This window comes from Emys orbicularis, chromosome 7 (assembly GCF_028017835.1).
Source record: "Emys orbicularis isolate rEmyOrb1 chromosome 7, rEmyOrb1.hap1, whole genome shotgun sequence".
Lineage (NCBI taxonomy): Eukaryota > Metazoa > Chordata > Testudines > Emydidae > Emys > Emys orbicularis.
Genome location: NC_088689.1, coordinates 4,623,482 through 4,642,567, shown reverse-complemented (window position 1 = coordinate 4,642,567; position 19,086 = coordinate 4,623,482). Strand labels below are relative to the sequence as shown.

At 43.3% G+C, this 19,086-nt stretch overlaps 1 protein-coding gene across 1 annotated transcript in view; it reads right to left on the bottom strand.

The window, feature by feature from the left end:
* Window positions 1-256: 256 nt before the first annotated feature.
* The window catches only part of CNNM2 (cyclin and CBS domain divalent metal cation transport mediator 2), a 156,675-nt gene continuing 137,845 nt past the window's right edge, over window positions 257-19,086 (bottom strand). The window contains exons 3-8 of the mRNA XM_065407818.1: window positions 18,061-18,198; window positions 15,775-15,944; window positions 11,707-11,800; window positions 7,266-7,331; window positions 2,660-2,844; window positions 257-466 (exon numbers count right to left, since the gene is read on the bottom strand). Of these exons, the coding sequence (XP_065263890.1) occupies window positions 257-466; window positions 2,660-2,844; window positions 7,266-7,331; window positions 11,707-11,800; window positions 15,775-15,944; window positions 18,061-18,198 (863 nt within the window). The remainder of the gene's footprint in view (window positions 467-2,659; window positions 2,845-7,265; window positions 7,332-11,706; window positions 11,801-15,774; window positions 15,945-18,060; window positions 18,199-19,086) is intronic.

Here is a 19,086-nt window from a genome sequence, read left to right as displayed (position 1 = left end):
ACGATTCTACTTTGCAAGGAAGAATCCCATCGTTCTCCAAGGGGCACTCAGCATGCCCAAGGTTTGTTTGGTTTTTGTCTTGCTGTGTTCTCGTTTCTTCCTCTTCTGTTCCCAGGAAGGGCGCGAAGTCTTTGGTCTCAGAACACTGGATGCAGCACAGCATTGCAAGCACATACTAAGAGCGTTTGCAGTCAAGAAGGAGCAATGACTGGTCCTGCTGAAGTGATGGGTGGGAAAGGATGCAGATTGTTAGCTCCTAGATGGAGCCTTCGCTGTGCATACTGTGATTGGACTTGTTGTGTGTCACGCAGTTCTGTTCATTCAGCAGGTTTGCCGTCTCATCCGGCAAACCATCGCGCAGCTCCGTAAGAGTCAGTTCGATTTTAGTGTTTTCACTGTCCGAGGACTGAGGTGTCTTGTCCATCCGGGATGCCATCAGGGCATTTTGGTACTGCTGTCTCGAGATCTATTTCATGCACACAAGGGGGGTGGGGTGGGAAACACACACACAAAAAAGACACAATAACACTTTGGTTTCTAATGCTGGTGTCCTATAGGACACACTATGAACATAAACTCTCTCCTCTTGCCAAATTCTCCTTTCAGCCCTGTTTTTCATGGGATCATTCCACTTTCTACAAGACAAGGCTGAGTTCTGCAAGCCTAGCAGGATTAGAGAATCCTAACTTAACATCATGATGTGGTGACAATTCAACGCGACACAACATTGTGATGATAATGTTGCCACGTGGTTCTGTGCTGTCTCAGTGTTGTGATGCATGGATTTGTCTCACTGGATATACTCTCAAGAGGCCCAAGAGATTTTTAGTTACTCCTAGCTAAAAGCCACTGATGTTGTGATGCAAATTTTGAGGGCCTCATCCAAAGCCCATTGACGTCAATGGGAGTCTTTCCAGTGACTTCAATGCGCTTGGGATCAGGTTCTTAGAGTCCTCTGTAGGAAGTGAGTCAAACAAGCGTTACAATTCTGATACAGTTCAGCAATTCATGGTCTCACATGCAGCATGGGCCAAATCCTGAAGTCCTTGCTCTGATGCCAATGGGCATTTGCCGGAGTAAAATCTGACCTTTGAGCCAACATCAAATTAGCCATTTGAAAAATATCTTAAATTAGCCAGCTTTTTGGTAAGCTAACTGGAACTTAGGGTTTGCTATACTGGAGTCAGCATATAGGTCAAATATTTCAATACCCTTGCCCTGGTACCTGATGCTCCGGAGGAAAGCAAACCCACTAACCTCACACTATACCCGATAGTAGTGCCATGCTATACATGGGGAAATCCTTCCTGAAAACAGCGAGCAATCCCCTGGCACTGCATTGGATTCACCTTCCCAGTTATATCAGCTGTCGCTGTCTGAAATGATGTACGTGTATGGATGACCCCAAGTTCTGAGCAGCAACAACTGACTGACATCGGGGTTGGGGAAATGAAGGAGGTGGGAAAGGAATTCTGCTTCTCGCTCACTGGGATCGTATCTCACAAAGCAATTTCAAGGCATGTGGATGCAACATAACCTTGGGTTGCCTCTCAATACAAAGGAATAATTGGCCATTGCAGTCTATAACAAGGGCCTGTAACACTGACACTGAACTCTAAATTCACTCTGGCCAGTATTAAACCCTTATTAATGTAAGTCTGTAAGACTCGGTGCATCAGCTGGTTGGAGCATGTGTCTCTGTGTTACGACAACATCACTTTTAAATCTTATTCCCAGTATATCTGGGACCATAATCAACATCTCCAGCATTAAAAATATTTTTTTATTCTCTCCCTTATTTAAAGAGTTTTGAATATATGATTAACTGTGGCAAAGGGCAAAACAAGTTAAAGTGCACTGTTTGAGCTGTGTGCTTAGAAAGAAAGTCTCAATGTAAGTAACCAATTGAAAATGGTTTTGTTTAAACTAAGCACCATGATCATTCTGGGATAGTGGGATACCAGCTTCCCTAATCTAAAGGGGGACTTCAGCTAGGTTTGAATTGCCGGTTCCATCACATTGGTCTGCTCATCCCACAAGATCTATACACGTTTCAGCACCTTGCCTGCTTATCATGATGGGACACAGAGAGCTGAAGAACAGAGCAATATGCACGTGCCCAGTGGTGGTTAGCATGAGAGGTGGGCCTGACATGGGAAGTCCGGATGCAGAGATGAAGTCAAGACTTCTCCAAAATTGAGGAAGGGGGACAAGCTGGAAGGCAGATTGGATCCCAAGTTACATTCTGGGCCAGTTTTTAGTTAGAAATGAAATGAATCAATTGCACCACCAAATTCTTCATTCTTCAACTAATGAGAGCTGATTCAGATTGTTCAAAAGGCTTTACAAAACTTCACAGCAATAGATGGGCTTTCAAGACTAACTCCAGTGGAAAAGATTTTTTTTTAAGAGCTTCCTCTGAAGTGCTGGTAACCAGAAAATAAAGTGACCAGTCCGATTTCAATGTCCAAACCGAGCAGTGGAGGAAAGTCAACCAGCAGCAGAAACCGGGCAGTTTCAAATGACTGCTGCTTTCATAATCCTAGTTCCTCTCTGTAACTCAAGGACATAACAGATCTGCCATCTCCCTCCCCCGCCTCTCAGCTCTGCAAGGTAGCGCAGCATTTCTGAGAGGGAACCCGGCTGTCTCTTTTCCTACCTTGACAAACTGAATATCTGAGAGTGCTTTCACTGAGTAGTCTGGGACGTACACCTGAAGGAAAGATGCATTCAACTGGTTGTTGCTGCTCCCCAACGTTGGTGTCACCGCTTCAATGCGATCACCTCTATTTAGAGAGTCCGAATGGTTCAAGCCACAAGGACGAGGGGGTGACTTGTTTTCAGCTGAAGAATAGGAAAGAAGAGAGAAAAACTTTTTAAATAAAGCAGGAAACGGTTAGTAACTGGTTCTCAAAGACATTTGTTAACCCATGATATAGCATGGACGACTGCACAGGTACTTAAGTCATTGAGTACAGCAAAATTACCATGAGAGTTAGGACATTTTAAATCCCGAGCTAATTTGTGACATCACTAGAGCTAGGATAAGCTGTTAATGATTAAGATCACACACAGCGTACAGTGCCTTTCCTCCAGGGACCTTGGAGCCATTTACCAAGATTTACTTCATTACACCATTTAGTACATTTCACCTACATCACAGGGGTGGCCTCTACTATATCACATCTGGTTGCTCCACAAGGTAGGGTGCATCCACCTTCAGAGGCTGAGGGAATGCTAAGTGACGTGGTTCTGAATGGGCCAAAGTGCGCTCTCTTTATTTCATCTGTTTCTGAAATATTTTCCCTGACACCTGCCATGGCTCAGGGTTTGAAGGGATAACTTGGGCTGATGCAGTACAGAACCTCTGTCAGCCAGGTGACACAGTGGAACCAGCGAATTACTCTACTCTACGGAGAAACACCCCGATTCTGGAAAGGCCTTGGCATGCTTGCTCCCTGGGTATGGCAAAATCATGACTGATCAGCTTCTTCTCTCACTAAAAAAAAGTGCTGAGCTTCACTGGCCTACCGAAGCCTTGTAACCATCCTAGAAGGGTGCCCTGGCCATAATTTACCTACTGGACAGTTGTTTTCAGTAGATCTGATGATCCCTTCTGGCTTTAAACTATGAAAATACTAAAATGCTGCTTTCCTTGTGAGATGATGTTCGCTTCCGTAAGTTTCCACCAACTCAATGCCCTACATGGACTGGGGCCCTACAGGGGATGTCTACATAGCAACAACCACCCAAACCAACCCGCAGCAGTGAGTCTCAGAGGCCAGGTTAACTGACTTGGGCTCGCACGGCCAGGCTAAAAATAGCAGTGTAGATGTTCGGGCCGGAGCCCACACACTGAAACCTGATGAGGGGGTTGTGTCTCGGAGCCCAGACCCAAACAACTACATTGCAATTTTTAGCCTGGCAGCATAAGCCCGAGTCAGCTGCCCCAGGCTCTGAAACTTGCTGCAGAGGGGTTTTTTGCTGTGAAGATGTGCCCACAGAAACGCCTTTCAAAATGCAACTTCCCAAGACTTTTAGCAGGTCTTCTTCCCTATCTGGATGCAAATCACAGAATCATAGAATATCAGGGTTGGAAGGGACTGTGTGCTGATCAAGATACAGATTAGCTGCAGGATCAGTGGGTTTTTGGTCCCTACCAGACCCAAAGTTCATCAATTCCAAATCAAAGCGAAACCTGGCTTGTTCTGAAGAGCTCATTGGGTAGCCAGTGCACCGAGGGAGGTAAGCCGTCGTGGTGAAAGCCTTTTTGCATTGACTTAGCAACCAGCAGCATCTTGACAGCTAGAGCCTTTCTACAAAAGAGGCTTGATCTTAAAAGGTTTCACAGTGCTCTGGGCATTGTCTTCTTCACTTAATCATAAAATTCTTAATGCCCTCCTTAGCGGGTGGACACAGATCTGCCTTGTCATGGGCAGCACAGCCCACTCTCTGCACTGGCCACATGGATATGCAAACCATGCCATCCTTGCAGGAGAATGAAATGTGCTTCTTCACTTCTTGCGTTCTTTTACCTTTTATCTCTTGCTAAAGTCCTAGCATGTCAGACTCCTCCTGGCTTACGACGGAATTGAAGTGACCCTCCATTTGCCGACTGCTTTTAAAATCCAGTGGCTACTTTACAGCTTTCATTTCAAAACAGCAAGGAGGAAAATTAAGGTTTTGAGAAACAGGCAATTCTGTGCTGCAATTTCCATCAGTGGGGCAATCATTTTGGCCTCTAGAAGCAATGCCAAGCTTAGACTCAGAGGCAAGCAGTCAGATTTCTGTCAGCCCTCCATGTGGATACCCCCTTGTTGTCTTGGGAAACGACTATAAGGCTACAATGGCTATTATCAGAAGCAACCCAACGTTACTAAGCATCTTTCTTCACAGAAAGTAGTCTGACCATATACCATCATTCTGTCAACAGACCAAATCAGTCAGCCTTTGCTTTCCTATACTGACGCACAAAATGCATATTTTGTGGCAAGAAGAGCACCTCACTAGTTTTTTGAAAAAAGTTTTTTGTCTGAAGTAGCTTCAGCATCAGTGTGAATCTGACATGGACTCCTGAAATCCTCATTCATCAAGGGTAAGGATATTATTAGAAAAATATGGTGACTGAAGGGGGGGAAGGGAATGGAAAGAGTGCATGTGCCAAAAACATGGAGTGGATGGAGGCAGAGGCCAGAACAAGAACAGCCAGCATGCAGGAGAGCACAAAAAGCAAGGGACAGAGAAAGTATGGGGGAAAGTGAGGAAGAGAGGGCATGCAGGTGTGTATGTGCAGAGTTTTTTGGGGGTAGGGGAAGTGTGCATGAAGAAGTGAGGAAATAGAAAGCGCATGAGACAGAAAGAAACCAGACAGGTCCATGTTCTCTGAAGAACAGTGCATTCCCTGCCCCCCCACCCCCCTCAAGCAGGTCAGCTCATATCTAGAAAGCTTGGGTCTTCCCAAATTCCTACAGAAAGGATCTAATGGCACAAAGCAGAAGCCAAACAGCGAGTTACACGTTTGGGATTAACACAATGGAACCTTTTTCAGAATGTCCCTATACCACAGCCGAGAATCCCGGTACAGTCACCTTTGTACCACGTGTTCAGCAACACAACTGACATTGAGCTGCATTGTCAGTTCCCATAGCAACCAGGATTACCATATGATTTCATTTCAAGTGGTATATTCTCCCCCCCCCCCCATTATTATTTTCCATTATTATTTTATTTCTTTCAGTTGGAAAAATCTAGGAAACAATGTCTGGCATTTATATTGGAAATAGTTTGCAAGTGTGAGGGGTACATTTCATTTGTAAAATGGAAAAATAAAAAAAAAGATGATCTGGGCACAGAAAAATAATTGAGCAAAAAAGATAATCAAAGCTGCAGAGTTTCAAGAAAAAAAACAAAGCCATCAAACAGTTTAATTAAAGAAAGATTAAACTTTTTTTCCCTTCGATTTTAGCCGCTGGAAACTTTAACTGGGCATGAAAAGAATCCCCTGCAGGGCAATAACCTGTAGTTTGTTTGGAATGTGCGTAATACTAATTTCAGGACAGAGGGTAAAATCTAGCAGAAAGTTAAAAAGAGAGGAAAAACCCAAGGAGTAGATGTCGCATAAACACCAAAAGCTCAGGAAATGGCCAATGAGAGCAACTTTTGGTTTGTACATTAAAGTTTGGGGGGAAGGGGACGGTTTTGTTTTTTTAAGAACACACATATTGTCCTGTTCATGTTCCGGTCAGAGGTACAGAGAGACAGTGGCATTAACACGAACAAGGTAACTTCATGGAAAACAAAATTTCAGCACGGCTCAGCCTCTGTTGCGGAACAGTCATTCCAGTACACGCTGCCATTTCCCTCGGGTAACGTTTTCATTTATCTCCTAGCTAGAAAAGGCACCCATGGTGCTCACTATAGGTATGGTTGGCTTCCAACTTCCATTCTAGATTCCTCTCCTCCCAGTTTCCAATCGTTCACAAATGCCCCTACCAAGTTCTTTTTGGCCTGACACATTCCATACTTGGTCTCAATCCGCAAGTGAAATGTTTGGGGGAAGTTTAAGCAAAATTAGTTCAAGTGCAGTCATATGAGTAATGCATGGTCTTAAAACAAACAACAAACCCAGTCCCCACATTTTTCTCATCTCTCATTCACACATTACACGTACGAATAACTCAAATACCACCTTGCAGAACTATCACATTTGGCTTTATTTATAAGTCTCCAGGGAAATCTGTGAAATAAATCAATTTTGAAGACAACAGAGTTTTTGAGCATGTGAAACAGGATATTCTGTGCATGAACAATATAATTTAAATTTTGTTTGGAGATAAGGTACCTCTTTCTCAGTTACATTTGATATTTTTGGCAGTTCAGCAGTATGCTTTCCTCCATTTTAACTCCATCTACTGCAGAATTGAGACATTTTGTACATTTTTATATGAACCCAGGCTAGGGACCAGAATATTATCTTTAACAAAAAAAAAAAAATCACCCTGATACTGCATCAGTATAGGAGTAAGAGAAGCAAGGACCTTTTCATTACCAAATACATTCTCTTTAAAAAGTTATTACTTTTTTCATTTTGATGTGTCTGCAAGTTTGCTACTAATTAGTCATAAATGAAAGTTACCTGTTAGGCATATCTCTTGGCTGAACTTCTCTCTAACAAGTAAAGGGGTCAGACAAATACAGACTGCAACTGGCTTTTTATTGGGTCAGCGCAGACACAAGAATGATGAAAAAGAAGCATGCGGATTTACCTGGAGAACCTGCTGCTAATAATTCTGTTCTGCTGACAACAAAGGTACGAGACAGGGACAAGGGAACTAGAAGAGGGAGAGAAAAAGGGTGAGATCATGACTGGGAAGGGGACAGCTCTCCACATTTGCCAGGGGAAAGAGTTAATTCACACTCTTCGAAGAAACCAGAAGCACAAATCAATTGCAGAAAAGTAAAGGGGGGAAAAAAGATGATTAGGCAATTTGTAGAAATAATTAAAAATAAATCAGCAAAACTACATACATTCCACTTGGTAATCCTAAATGCCATTCAATACAGAGCTCTCAATTTACATTTCAAGACCCATTCATTTAAAAACAGTACACAATGCAAAATCAGCAACCACTTTATCCCAAGAGATGAAGAATAAAAATGAAAACCCAGCAAGTCATCTTGGGGAAAGACCCAACTGGGGTAACTAAATACAGAAACAAAAACAGGATCGATTTCACCATTTTTCAAATTCTTTTTATCAGACCATCAAAAAGAGCCTGCAATTTTCCAAGTTTAGCCATTTTAGGGTGAAGAACATAAGAACGGCCATACTGGGTCAGACCAATAGTCCAACTAGCCCAGTATCCTGTCTTCCGACAGTGGCCAATGCCAGATCCTTCAGAGGGAATGAACAGAACAGGTAATCATCAAATAATCCATCCTCTGTCACCCAATCCCAGCTTCTGGCAAACAGAGGCTAGGAACACTTCAGAGCATGGTTTTGCATCCCTGCCCATCCTGGCTAACAGCCATTGATGGACCTATCCTCTATGAACGCATCTAGTTCTTTTTTGAACCCCTTTATAGTCTTGGACTTCACAACATCCTCTAGCAAAGAGTTCCACAGGTTGACTGTGCATTGTGTGAAGAAATACTTCCTTTCATTTGTTTTAAACCTGCTGCCTATTAATTTCATTTGGTGACCCCTAGCTTGTGTTATAAGGAGTAAATAACACATCTTTATTTACTTTTTCCACACCAGTCATGATTTTATAGTGACTTTAATAGTGATAATTTGCACTTATGTAGCACTTCTCATCTACAGTTCAAACTGGACTTTACAGACATTTAAGCCTCAGCACTCTTGTATTGTCTTCAGTTTCCAGAGGGGGAAACAGAGGCATGAGGGCTGTTAGGGATTGGGAGTCTTAAAGAGACAAGCAAGAGCACCTACTCTTGCGCTGCAGTGCCTCTCTCTGGCTATTACCCAGAGTGCTGAGGGGAACAGCTTCCAGACCTACATGGAGCAATCACAGTCATTTTATTTATAAGAGTTCATCCCACCAAAGCAGGACTCTGGGTGCCGTAAGACATAAAATCTCATAATAAAATGTACTCTCTTATTATACAGAAAAATGCACCCACAAACTAACGGCTTTGCTACTGGAAAAGGGACTGTAGGAAAAGTAATAAATACAGAGCCACTAGCGGTCAATTTAAAACAAACCCCAGATGTATGCACTTGGAGTTTGGTGAGAGGAAGACCAACATGCATTTCAGAGTAGGAGGGCCCACCCTGGGAAAGGTGCAATGACACAATCTATGGTGGAGTGGTGGGATCCCTAAAAAGACAGGTGACGTTTGAGTGCAAAAGCTGGATTGAAGGAAGGAAGAACCCAGAGCATGCCAGCAAAAAAAGAACACTAGGAAGTTCACACTAAATAATAGTGACAAAAGGAGTAGCTGTGAAAGATTTTCCAGTGTAGTGTTGGTCAGGGCCGGTACAACCATTAGGCGAACTAGGCGGCTGCCTAGGGCGCCTAGTGGTTGAGGGTGCCTAAAAGCCCGCTCAGGTGAGGAGGTGGAGTGGAGGTGAGCTAGGGTGGGGGGGCGCGGGGAGGGCAGCCCGCAGTAATGGGGGGGGGGGGGGAGCGCACAGGGGAACCACTCCCCGCCTCAGATCACCTCTACTCTGCCTCCTCCACTGAGCCCCTGCTCTAATTCTCCTCCAATCAGCACTACAAACCTGGGAGGGGAGGAGAATTAGAGCGGCGCCGGCGTGCTCAGCAGAGGAGGTGGAGCGGAGGTGAGCTGGGGTGGGCTCCCCGGGCAGGGTTAGCTGCTGTGGAGGGGGGGCTCCCCGGAAGGGGTTAGCTGCAGGGGGGGGGGTGGAGGTGGAGGTTAGCTGCTACAGGGGGGCCGGGCTGGGTTAGCTGCCGCGGCGGGGGGGAGGGGGCAGCGGGCGGGGTTAGCTGGGTGCGGGGGTGGCACAAGGTGGAAGTTTCACCTAGGGCGCGAAACTTCCTTGCACCGGCCCTGGTGTTGGTATATGTCAGATGAGAGTTGATGCTCTGGCATCCCCCAGACCCATCTGTATTGTAAGAGCTGAGCCTCAAAATTGAGGGAACAGGAAGGGTGTAAAACACACATACACACACTGGACTGTTTCTAGAGCACAGACAAAACTCTTCCAAGGGTCTGTGCTTTAGCAAATCTGCTGTTCAAAAACCTACAGGGTGGCAGTAAGATCTATTTAACTCCAGCACGCGTAATCAAGGAACAATTGCTCCCTACTTTGAATGTGAAATTGCTAACATATATTCAGAAAAATGTCAGCTAAATGGCAACATAGATTACTGCTTACATCACAAATGTCCCAGAGAATTGCTTTTGTCTCTGGAATTTACTCTAACCATCCGCTCTTACAAGGAAATGATAATACCTTATTTATATATAAAAAGCAACAAAGAGTCCTGTGGCACCTTAAAGACTAACAGTTGTATTGGAGCATAAGCTTTCATGGGTGAATACCCACTTCGTCAGACACATGTGAGTATTCACCCACGAAAGCTTATGCTCCAATACATCTGTTAGTCTTTAAGGTGCCATAGGACTCTTTGTTGCTTTTTACAGATCCAGACTAACACGGCTACCCCGATACTTATTTATATATAGTACTTTTCATCCTAAAGGCTCTCAAAGCCATTTAACAATATATACTGAGATCATTAACCCACTTTTGAATTGCAGCTACTTCTTGGGTGGAACATGGAAGGCATTCTGCTCCTGTAACACCAGAAACAAATTTCTGTGTGAGTGAAGAAAAACTTCTCCTTTTGAAGCCATTCAAGGAATTTTAGGTTGGCAGAATGTAACTGCTAGACTAACCCACCAATATTTGTGAAAAGTGTTGTGGGATTTTTAATTACTTCAGCTGATCAGAATCTTGGTTTTTGGTCTCTAGCTGAAAGGCAGCATTTCCAGCAATAAAATACGTCCCCTGGCGGGGGCAGTGGCTCAATACTGTCTAAGATGGACAGGTACCACCCACTGAATCACTAACATCACTTTCTGCAGCACTTGAGATTTCTGGAGGTCTCCCATTAGACACTGAGCCAGCCCAGCCTGGTTTAACTTGGGAGATGTGACAGAATCACAGCCCAAGGTGGTACAACTGTAAAAGAGCAGCACGCTTATAGAGACAACTGAAGTATTACCTTTACTTCTTGTAATCAGGGTTAGCCCACAGTGAATGTCTAATACATGCTTATGTGATGGAGGTGGCTTGACAGGGTACCTGGCTCACAAGATTATGGTTTTTATAATGAGGATTCACCTGGGCCCCAACTAGCTTTTCTCATTGCAGTTGCCTATATTTTTCTTACATATATTTTAAAGAAGATACATTTCTGTGCAAGTTGGTTGTATGGACTGATTTTCAGCTTCTTTGCATAATGGGAAAATCTCTCTTCCTCATTCCAGTAGAACTGATAATTCTCAGGCTTGTTTCAGAAACTTCAGACTTGTCTACATGACGAGTTATTGCTTCGCAAAGGAGGATGCCAATCTACAGTGCACCAGCTTGCCGTGCAGTATCGCCCCATGTGGACACTGCTATATTTGGGGGCTTTCAGTACTCTGTAGCAGCGGCCTCACGGGATGTTACTGCGCGGCAAGCTGGTGTGCTGTAGATTTGCACCTGGGCTTGCTGCACAGTAACTTGCCATGTAGACAAGCCCTAGGATTATTAAGATGTATCATTATTGTTTCCTGATAAGAGTCATTTTCATTTGACAGCACCATATGTCTTTCTAGTACTTAGTATTACTTATCCTGTTCCTTCAGTCCCTATTATGCTGCTATTAAAAACAAACAAACAAAAAAACCCAAACCCAATGGTTCCTGTAGTCAAACAGAAAAACAGATCACTAACTAGCAGACTTCTTGTCTGCTCACAGCCTGCAATCTGGCAAACTTGTGACAACTGGTCAGATTTCGTGAGTTAATACCACAACCAGTATCAACCACACCCAGGTGTGAAACACCAGGCAGCTAGTTACATTGGCAGGATGCTACCATGTATTGTGGATGCCAGCTGCATCAAACACCACAGGGGTCTCTCCTACACAGCTCACTCCATCCACATTAACAGTGAGAGGCATGCTTGGGCATGAAAGAATTTCAAAAGCAGAAGGTAAGAGAACATACCTGGCGATGCTGTGAGGGCCATCACCCCATAATAGGAAAAAGCACCAGCTTCAAACTTCATTCCCTCTTTCCCAGCCTCCACTTCCACTTTCCCCTGTTGAGGAAAACGAGAGAGCCATAATTAAAAGGGGCCTCAAGCATCCCAAAGATCCAGAGACCTTAGAACAGACTTGTACCCTGAAAGCCGCAGCCTTGCCCAAAGTGGCAATTTAGAGTTAATTCCTGCCTTCTGCTGAAGTCCGTAAAAATACACAGACAAGGGTAGAACTTACACCTCAAATCAGTCCCAAAACTTTCCAGCCTCATATCTGCTCCAGCTAACTTAACTCAGCAAGGTGGGCGGGCTCACCACTGCAAAGAAATACAGTAGCTTCTCAATGGTACTACTTTTTTCCACTTCCAAAGAATGTTTGTTCACCACTAAGCCATTTACTTCGAACTGAAGGGAAGGAGTGGTCTCCAAGTCTGAGAAAGCCCATACTACATACGGTTTGTCCATCAAGACAGATCTACTCATTTCAGGTAACTGCCCAAATTCACACAAGGCCTTTCCAAATACAAACACAGGAAATCTCAACTGGGAATGGGAGTAAACTCAACATATTTTGGGAGGGTGAAGTTAAGGTTGTATGCTTTCCCCCACAGAAAAGAAATCCATAATTCCTGAAGGAGTCCTGAGTCCTCTTTCTCAAGGTTCTTTTGGGTTAGTTGGTTTCCAACGGTTTTACAAATTCCACATCCCTTACTATTTGATACTGACATTTATACAGGATCTTATCAAAGGATCCCAAAACACTTTACAAACTATGCACAAGTACACCACCACAAAAATGCAGCTGCTTCTGGTGTGGAACACAGAAGTTATTTAACAGCACATAACCACTCTATACCCATGAGCCCAATACAGAAAAAAAACAGAAGTATCTATTCTAGAAATGTATTTTTAATGTTCAAAGTATAAAATTAGAAGCTTCGGTAACTACCCAGTGGGACCCTATTTTCAACTCCATTCCCAGTGCAGTGGCATCACTAGTGGATTTTGGGACAAGGGAAGAAGAAATCTGATTCCATATCAAGCTGAAACTATATTTTGTGGGAGGAAGGAAGGGTAAACAGAATTTAATTAATTACTTGCAGTGTTCTCAGTCTCTGCTGGGCTGGAGAGAAGGAACAGACTGGGTCCTCCCACATATAATGGATAAATATGCCATTGAATGGATAGCCAGGTCAAACTGAAGCTAAAATTTAGGTTTTGTAAAAACAAGCTTACACTAAACCTAAGACCAATATACATGTTTCCAAGTGTTTTTTTCCAGTTCAATTAAAAACCATTTAAAAATAATCAGCCTTGCCCATCAGTATTTTCAATCAAACTATGCAGCAGTGTGCTAGTGCAGTAAAGTGCAATCAAATTATCTAGTCTAATTGTCCAAGATGAGTAGTGCAAAAGGGAATCCAACAGCATAAACGGGTCAGAAGTGCGTTTGATCTTTATAATTATTTCAAAAACATACTGTTCGTAATTTGTTAAAAATACAATGTTCAGCCTCGTAGACTCAATCGAGTAATTACTGGCAATTATTCATCACACAGTCATAGACTCCAACCCTGAAATTAGATGTATGCAGGTCGAATCCTCACTTGGGAGTCCCTTTGAAGTTAATGGTTGAAAAGTTTTGAGCTGGCAGTTAGCTGTAAAAATGGGCCCTCAATTCTGCGACCTAGTTATTTCATTAGTTACACACACCAAAAACGTCACCCTTGCCAAATCTGGGCCACACAACAAGAGTGCAGCATGCTGAGCAGCTTGATAGCTGAGAGGTGGGAGGGATAGCTCAGTGGTTTGAGCATTGGCCTGCTAAACCCAGGGTTGTGAGTTCAATCCTTCAGGGGGCCACCTAGGGATCTGGGGCAAAATCAGTACTTGGTCCTGCTAGTGAAGGCAGGGGGCTGGACTCGATGACCTTTCAAGGTCCCTTCCAGTTCTAGGAGATAGGATATCTCCACTAATTTAGAATCAGGCAGCAAAATTCCACAGGCATGATACTAGAAGTGTCCTGCCACACTTTACAGGTCTGTGTTGGCATTTTCCCCAAGGTTGTTTAATGACACAACGTGAATTTTTTGGGGGGGAAGTTACAAATTGCCACATAATGTATTGGTGTGGAAGAGATGAGCCTATCCAGTGGAAATAAATTACATTTCAGAAATCAGTAATTGACAATTTGAGGTTAAATTAAATTAATTTACAGAACTGTACATTTGCTTTCTTGTATTTTTCCTGTGTGAAGAGTATTAATATACCTTGGGACATCCAGATCAGAGACTGACCATACTGCAAACCAAAGGGAAGTACTTACTATCTGCTGATACTTGTTCTGGTAGAACCAAACCTTAGTACCACTTTTACAGCATGTATCTTTTTATACACTCACTTTCAGATGTGACATAGGCATGTAGAAAAGTTTCTTCTAAAAATAGCGTGTTAGTTTTTACTAATCATATGCTTGCTTATTACAAGATAGTTTGTCTTAATGTGTGCTCTTTATTATGCTCACGCAATACTGCATCCTACAGCACTTGATCTATTATCTTGCCTCCAGTGTATTTCAAACTGCAGTGATCCACTGCAGAAGTGTGGGAGTTTACAGAGCTGCCAATTCCTCATGGAAAGCAATCCATATTAACAAAGCTCAACTGGATACACAGCACCACATTTTTGTTTCTCCTTTCGTTCTTTATTACTAAGATCATGGAAAAATAAAGACATCTTTATGTTTAATGCCACATAAGAGTCTACAACCCTGGTTTACAGCATAAGTTATATTACTATAATATTGTTTTGAAAGGTATTTTGTAAACACAACTGAACCCAGTCTACTCTGAGATTTGAGTTTCAATCTCAGTGTAGACAAGTATTCCTATGCTCCTGCTGCTTATTTCCTGAGGAGTAAAGCTCAGGAGATGAACGCTGAAGAAATTAATGAGAAAATATACTTCCTAAACTCAAAGACAAGACAAAAGAGCATTTCCTCATCCTTGGCCTGTAATCTCATTAGATCACACAAGTTAAGCAGGATCAGGCCAGGGTTACTGCTTGGATGGAGAACCTCCAGGAAAACCCACAGTGCTGGAGATAGCGATGTTGGCAATTCAGTAGGTGGCGCTCTTCCCTAAATTAATACTAAACGATTGTGCCATGATACTAGAGGTGCAGACTTTCAAACATAAAAAATGAGTTTTTGATCAGCTATCACACATCCCATGGCACTTTTTGCAAGAAAAAAAAAAAAGCATTAGCTAGAGTGTCCTAGCCAAATGTCAATTCCAGTCATTACATTTTGCCTACCAATGTTTTCCCGACTGTTTCAACTGGACACAAAATTCTTCGTTGCCTGCCCAAATAATACTGGCTGCACTTCTGTTGCAATTTTCAACAGATGATCCTTTTTGAGAAGTAGGGGCCTATTATCAGAGGTTAAAATTGAGGCTGTGAGCAGTTGAACAAGTTGCTCAAAGTTAGCAACCTAGCAAGGGAGTCAGGAAGAGAGCCCTGGTGTCCTGGCTCCATACCTTAAGAAGAAGACTGTGGGTATGTCTACACTACAGGATTAATCCGAATTTATATAATTCGAATTTAGGAAACCGATTTTATAAATTCGAATGTATTCGGCCACACTAGGCACCATTAATTCGGTGGTGTGCGTCCAAGCTACCGTAGTAGCATCGATTTCCAGAGCGTTGCATTGTGGGTAGCCAATAACATCTAATTGCCAATAACATCGAATTGCGGCCACACTAACCTTAATTCGGATTAACAATACCGATTTTGACGCTACTCCTCTCGTCGAGGAGGAGTACAGAAATCGAATTAAAGGGCTCTTTAATTCGAATTAAATGGCTTCGTTGTGTGGACGGGTCAAGCGTTAATTCGAATTAAAGCAGCTAAATCCGAATTAAAGTCGTAGTGTAGACCAGGCCTAATATAACTATTTAAGTTTAGATATGGAAGGGAACGAGTAAGGAGACAGATATCATGATACACGTATATCTAGTCATGTGCCTAACCTGTAAAATGAGAATGAAGTAGTCGACAGGCTTGTTTCTCTGGTAGAGGTAGTATTCTGGGGCTTTCTTGTTCTTCTCATCGTATTTCAGCTCCTGGATGACATTAGGATGTTTTAGCAGCCTTAGGAGGATCTTCTCTGACATCTGGGATGGGCCAAATGCTTCTACTTCTATAAACACAAGACACAGCTTGGCATTATACCTCACATGCATGGGAATGAATTGGCATTAGTTGTTAAGAAACATGGAAACAGAAGCATATGTTATAGAATTGGAGTTTTCCTGTCTTTTGAGCCTCTTAGGGTACATCTACAAAGGGATAAAAGACCCACGGCACGATCGCAGCTGACTCAGGTCAGCTGACTCGGGCGTAGGCTTCGGGGCTAAAAATTGCTGTGTAGACGGGCCACCCTCAGGCCGAGCCCAAACATCTACACAGCAATTTTTCAGCCTGGAGCCAGAGCCCGAGTCAGCTGACCTGGGCCAGCCACAGGTTTTTTATCCCTGTGTATACATACCCTGTGGCAGATTTTCATGGAGAAACAAGAATACTCCAGTTCCCAGATATTACAAATGTATTTGCCCTCCTTGAGTTAATAACATACGTTTCAGATGACTGAGAATGATCTTCCCAACATGAAGGGAAAAGGAAAAGGAATTTGCCCATCTGAGAGCTCAGAAAACCATAGTTATTTGGGCTTGCTCATGGAATGTGAAGGGAATGGGTTTACAATTGGGGTCCAAAGGACCTTTCAGTTTCGTTTTGAAATGATGTTATAGTGGATTCATTATTTATTGCATTTGTTTCTAAAGGTCTCTGATTGTTCATAGACCTAGAAAATTGCTATAGATAGGCCCACTGTGTAAACCCAAAGAAGAAATAAAGGAAAGGTGCCACAGCCCACATGGGGACAACGGCTCAAAGTGAGAGGCAGAGTGCAGGCAAATTCACACCAGTGGGATTAATGCATAGCACACAGAACACACCTTATAACCTCTTGCTCTTACTGTTCAACCTGCCCAAGGAGAGCTATTTGAAGTGGAAAAAACCCAGCTTTTTGTGGAGCGGATTTAGGCCAGGGACACTCAAGAAGTAGACATGCAAAATGCCAATACTTGCTAACGCTGGTTTCAGAACAGGACTTTGGAGACACTGGACTGTCTGCAGATCCTGGTCTGCATTTAGAACAGTCCAACCAAACTGTAATGTCTGACTTAGTTAGCAATGTTTTCACAGCCAGACTTCGATTTAAATTATAAAATCATTTTACATTTCCTAGACAAGCACAGAAACGGCACCCGCAAATTAAGTCAATAAAAATCTGTCAAGACGGTGTTTGGGAACTCCCATCGAACTTCGTGCACATGAACGAAGTGTTATTTGTTATTAAAGCCGCGTTTTGCTGTTGAACTGTTTCCTTTCACTGGAAGTAGCAATGGTGAAAGGTGCTGATTGAAAGGCTTGTACATGGAAAGCCATTGCCTACACACCAAACAGGTACAGCGTGAGCAATAGCAGGTCAAGCTTCACACACGCTGCTGCTAATGGGTCTTATCTCTGATGCAGAGAGACCAACTCTATGATGAAAAGAAAATCCAGTCGCTGTTGCCTACGCAATCCATGGGCTCTCTGCAAAGACTGCCCAGAGGGGGACCAACCATCATGGTGATTTGGGAAGGCAGACATCTGCCCACTGAAAACTGGACTGAAGCCACCAACTCATGCCCCACAGGCCAACAAGAAATCCATTTTAAAAATACAATCCCACAACCTGTTCAATTTGCATTTAATTTGCAAAGAGAAGTTTTCATTTGGAGTCAAAGCCCCATGGAACAGGTTACACTTTCCCCCTGAAGTCCAGGATCTCTTCCCAAATGAGCCACCAAAGGGGAATTACAGTTAGCAGTCCAGTGAACTGGCCAGTTGGCACAGCGTCCTTATTAGTTTGTTCCCTGAACTCTCCCTAATGGGGTGTACTTGCTAGTCATTAACCTGGCTGACTCTACACATGCAGTGTGGCACTTGCATTCAACCTTACCTTTCAGACCAATTTAAAGTTACTGGTCCACCCCTGGTAAATGTCTCAGAGGGTTCATGCCGACACTGAACACAGGAGAGGAGAGAATTTAAAAAGAAAACACAAAATACACAAAAGTGGCATTATTTGTCACCCCGTTGTTCAGCCTCCCTCCCTGCCAGCACTGCCCACTGGCCTCGCCAGCCTCCACTGACAATCTAGCTCTCAGGCACTTGTGTGATTGCAAGCTGCGATAAGCCATACTTGCCTGTTGCCAGGAAACGGTGCATTGCCAGGAGGAGCTGTGGTGATATTTTAACCTTCATCTCACTGTCTGTCTGTTTGAAGGCAGAGAAGTCCTGCTTCCTGTCCCGATGGGCTACTTTCTTTTTCGTCTTGTTATCAGCTGGGGAAGGGAGGGTGGGAAAAGGAAGGAAGCAAAGTCTGTTAGAACAGGATCCAATATGAACTGCACTGAATGTAGTTATCTGACGCCTTGTCTACACTACAGGGAAAAGTTGATCTAAGCTATGCAATTTGAGTTACGCAAATAGTGTAACTCAAGGTCGACATAGCTTAGATCTACTTACCGCGGGGTCCACACTATGCGACGTCAACGGGAGACGCTTTCCCGTCGACTTCCCTTACTCTTCTCAATCTGGTGGAGTGCAGGAGTTGATGGGAGAGCGATCTGCGGTTGATTTAGTGGGTCTTCACCAGACCCACTAAATCGACCGCCGATGCATTGATCGCCGTGCATCTATCCCCAGGTAAGTGTAGACAAGCCCTAAGACAATCCAAACTGCAACAGACATGTAGAATAACAAACAGGACAGAGAGTCCTCCCTACAATATACTCAAAGCTGATTATATGAGTGATAAAACTTTAACTGTACTATAGAGCTCATCTTGCATTTGCTCCACAGGTGTGGTCTCAGGCAGCTGCCCAGAATCTCACTGATTTCAATGGGATGAAGTAGTCTGCCTGTGGAATTTGGACTGGAGGACCATGGCCTTGTTATACCTATTGGAAGGTCTTGTTCTCGACAGTTTTACTAATGATAAACAAACAAATCATTTCAGTGTCTGCAGCAATCACTTTTGTTCTCCTATGCACATTATAGGAATACCTTGCAAATATTCAGGTTATTTAACCGCAGACTGAGCTATTTAATGTAACTGATAAGCATTAAAGAGCCACCATGGTATGCTACCCCCTGATGGTACAGATCATTATATCTATTTTCTACGTATTATAAAATATTTCACACACACTATGTTAAAAGGTTGTGAA